Below are 3,859 nucleotides of genomic sequence, written 5' to 3' on the forward strand. Positions count from 1 at the left end.
GTGATGTGAGCGGAGTTGCAACAGCTGTGAGTTACTGTCGTCCAATGGAGCACTGCCAAGCAGATGGCCGGTAAATATCCAAAGAAAGAGAAATACAACTAAAAATGTGTCAGGATCACAGCCAGGGTAGCTGATATAATTACTCACTTCATTGCCATACCCTTTCCGCTCTCTAATGATCACTGATCTTATCTACCTGCTCCTGCTGCTTTTTATACTGTTCAGCCCAGCTATTGGGGCCAGATCGTTATTCGTAGTTATTTGTTTTAGCTATTCTTGTTGGTTTTTTCATGATTGTTTGTTTGAGTTTTAGTTAAAGCCATGGTTCATGTCCCTGCTCTCAGTGGCCAATGTAAAGTGAGGGTGTTTGTGTTTGTCTCCTGATCGTGTCCCAGCTTTTCTCTGTGGAGCCCGGAGTGCGGGGAAAAATTTTAATCGTGATTAATCACATAATATCAACAGTCAACTCGAGATTAATCGCAAATTAATCGCAGATTTTATTTTTTTATTTTATTTGGGCATTTTAAAAATGCAAATGTGCAATAATGTAAAAAAAAAAACATGCTTACACAAAAAGTTATTTTATTATCATTATTTTTCAAGCACTTTTAAGAAACTAGAATAAAAATATCCTGGTTTAAATTCTGGCAAATAATTACTCAAAAATTGTAAAAAAAAATTATAAAACTAAAGAACAGTAAACAGTACTTCAAAGTACTCCGTAAACTTACGTTTTTTCTCAAACATAGGACAAAAATAAAGATGTACTGTTAAAATAAAGTGCACATTCCGTTATGAAATTCAGACTTAATTCAAATAAAATGAAGTTACTCACAAAATAATAAATAAATCAAATGAAACTACAATAACTGCGCTTTGCAGTCATCTCAACAACATAACATTTTACATGTAGAACATTTTCAAAATGCTTTAATATTCCTTTGGTCTAAACAGTAACTGCAGCAGCAGTGCATGTCCACATGACTTAGTTCATTTCTTTGTATTGTTGGCACAGAAAAAATAAAGAACAAAAGCGAACGGTGCATTTGTTTTGATGCGCAATTAACGTGCGTTAAAAAAAATGTCGGACTTAGACAGATTTATTTTGTCATTTTGTATACAAAAGTGTAAACAAAAAGAAACTTTGTTTAGAACAGCTCTCCAGACAATTTAATTTTTTAATGTGCAGTCTTGATAAGGTAAGCAGCAGTTGTTGTGGAGCTGCTTCTACTGCCTCCAGCTCCTGAAGCACTCGCTTCTCCTGGCTCAGGGGAGGAAGAGGACGATGACGACGATGCTGTGAGGGTGGTAGCCCCCTGGGCTGAGGAGGCTGACATGGTTGAAGCAGCAGTGGTGCCATTTGCAGGTTTAGCAGCTACAGACGATGCTGCAGAAGGTGTGGAAGCTGGAGGGGGCCGGGATAGGCCGGCTGGGGATGTTTCAGCATTTGGCAGAGAAGCATCTAGATTGCTCTTCTCATATTCACCTGCAGAGGGCTGTGCTTCTTTCCTAGATGCTGAAGATTGCCTGGGAACAGTATCAGGAGTTTCCAATTACGCAGAGCTCTTTGATTCTATCGGCTAAAATTTTTTATAATTTTATTTATAAACGTGTTACTGTAGATGTTAATAGAATCAGAATCAAGTTTACTAACAAGTAGGTTTGCGCTTACAAGGAATTTGACTTGGTGCTGATGATGAAGCCAAATTAGATAAATATACAGAATACAGACTCTATACCTATTTACAATATAACTATACATCCTGTATTCTGTATATTTAACTGTAGGGAGGAAGAATCTTCTGAGTCTCACTGATGTCTTTTTTTTGTCACCTTTAGCTGTTCCCTGAAACCTGTGTGCACTGTGACTGGATCAACTGTCATAGGCTTCACTAGCGCCCTTCACTCAGTCCCTGACCGCTGCAGCTACTCACTCCTGAAGTCTTCATCCCTACCTGGCCTCCATGTGCTGGGAATGTTCACAGAAAAACGACGCAAAGATTTGAGTTTTCTCAACCGTGTCATTTTGCAGCTAAACAAGAATGGTGCTGAAATATCCCTCGAGCAAGGCAGCAGAGTGAAGGTGATACATTAAAGGAGCCATAACCTGGCATATTACAACAGTCCTTCTGAATGTTTTAGGATAGAAAAAAAGTTATTTCATACCCCGTTTTTTTCCCCTTATGCCAAGAATTTGACTTGTGCCTATTCATGTGGCTGTAGTATTAGCCACATTAGCAGTCTACTATGGTTTCTTTACCTTTGTTTCCAAGTACGTTACACGAGGGGTAAATATTTACACAAGGAACAACATTTCAGACTGCCAGCAGGGCTTTGTGGTTTAAAAAAAAAAAAAAAACACAATCATGATTGTTCCGCATGTTTTACTGAGGCTCAACATAGATTGATGTTTTCACATGAAAAAACTAATTTCTGGGACAATGACATTTTAAAATCATTGATAATGTTTGCTTATTTAATAGACAATATGTATCTCATTCAGGGAGCCTAAGAGAGAAATAAAACTATATTTATAAATGATAAACAGACAGCGAAATAATTTAAAATATTTTTAATTAAAGGTAATTCATACATGGGAATTCAGTGTTCTGTGGTGCAGCAAATGTTGTAGAATCAGGGAAGTAGAAGGAATAAATAATTGAAAAAATATATCAACAAGCATTTTATAAAAATGCTTAGCATGTATTTTTAGAAGCAAGCAACCTAATGAGACAATAACCTAACAGAGGTTAATGTGATATGGTGGGTATATGATGTTCTGTCCTTTCTTTCTCTCATCCATTAAAGGTAAATGGTGAATTCCTGACAGTTGGTGCAAAACCGCAGATGGTCCACAGTGTGGAGCTCTCCAAAGGTGAAATGGGTGTGACTGCAACGTTCCAAGACTCCAACCACACAGTGTCTGTTGTGTTTGATGGCAACACTGCAATAATTTACCTATCAGGTTAGTTTTAATGGCTGAATGCTGATTTATTTATGGTTTTTTTGCAGTCTTGTCTTAAGTGAACATCCAGAAATGCACAGTATTTACATTTACATTGGATAGGACAGGTATTCCTGGCAATTTTGCAGTTTTCCCACTCCCAAACTAAGTAGAAGACCTTAATTTTTATTATAGATTATATTTAACTATGAGTGATGAAATTGCAAAACAATCCAGAAAAATCACATTGTCTGTTATTCAAGTAATTCATTTTTATTTTCCTCCCGGATCCAAATATTCATACATTATTCAAACTTAACATAATATTAGGTACAGACACAATTGTGTGCAGTTATAGATGCCAGTCATTTCCTTTAGTCCTTGAAAAAGTTTGCACACTGCAATAGGAGTTTTGAACTACTCCTCCATACAGATCTTCTCCAGATCATATAGGTTTCTTGGCTTTTATGATATATGGCCCCATCCATCCCCATCATGTTTCCACATCCATGGCTTACATTTGAGACAATGTTCTTGTGTTGTACTCATCCATCTTCCTTCAAATGCGCTGAGTTGAGAATAGACCAAAACCCTAAATTGCTGTCACATCATACTACTAGCGGGGAGTGTTGGCCTAGTGGTTAGAGCAGTGAGCTTGTGCTCTGAGAAGGTTGCAAATACCCAGTTAAATCCCATCAGCCTCCACTCTGGGTTCCTGAGCAAAGACCACACTGATCCCCAGGCACCGCACAATGGCGGCCCACTGCATCCCCTGGGGATGGGTTAAATACAGAGAGTTCATTTCATTGCACTGTACTTGTGACAGTGTAATGACAATAAAAAAATAAATAAAAAAGCTGGAAAAAAAATACATGACCTTCTACAGTTCCACCTCCTGATCACCAAGATGGTAAC

The 3,859-nt window shown here is 37.8% G+C and overlaps 1 protein-coding gene across 1 annotated transcript in view; it reads left to right on the forward strand.

The window, feature by feature from the left end:
- Positions 1–6: 6 nt before the first annotated feature.
- LOC107105040 (alpha-tectorin-like) overlaps positions 7–3,859 on the forward strand; it is a 16,373-nt gene continuing 12,520 nt past the window's right edge. The window contains exons 1-3 of the mRNA XM_015405158.1: positions 7–70; positions 1,840–2,083; positions 2,809–2,965. Coding sequence (XP_015260644.1) covers positions 45–70; positions 1,840–2,083; positions 2,809–2,965 — 427 coding nt within the window. The 5' untranslated portion in view covers positions 7–44. The remainder of the gene's footprint in view (positions 71–1,839; positions 2,084–2,808; positions 2,966–3,859) is intronic.

This window comes from Cyprinodon variegatus, unplaced genomic scaffold (genome assembly GCF_000732505.1).
Source record: "Cyprinodon variegatus isolate N-32 unplaced genomic scaffold, C_variegatus-1.0 Scaffold2022, whole genome shotgun sequence".
Lineage (NCBI taxonomy): Eukaryota > Metazoa > Chordata > Actinopteri > Cyprinodontiformes > Cyprinodontidae > Cyprinodon > Cyprinodon variegatus.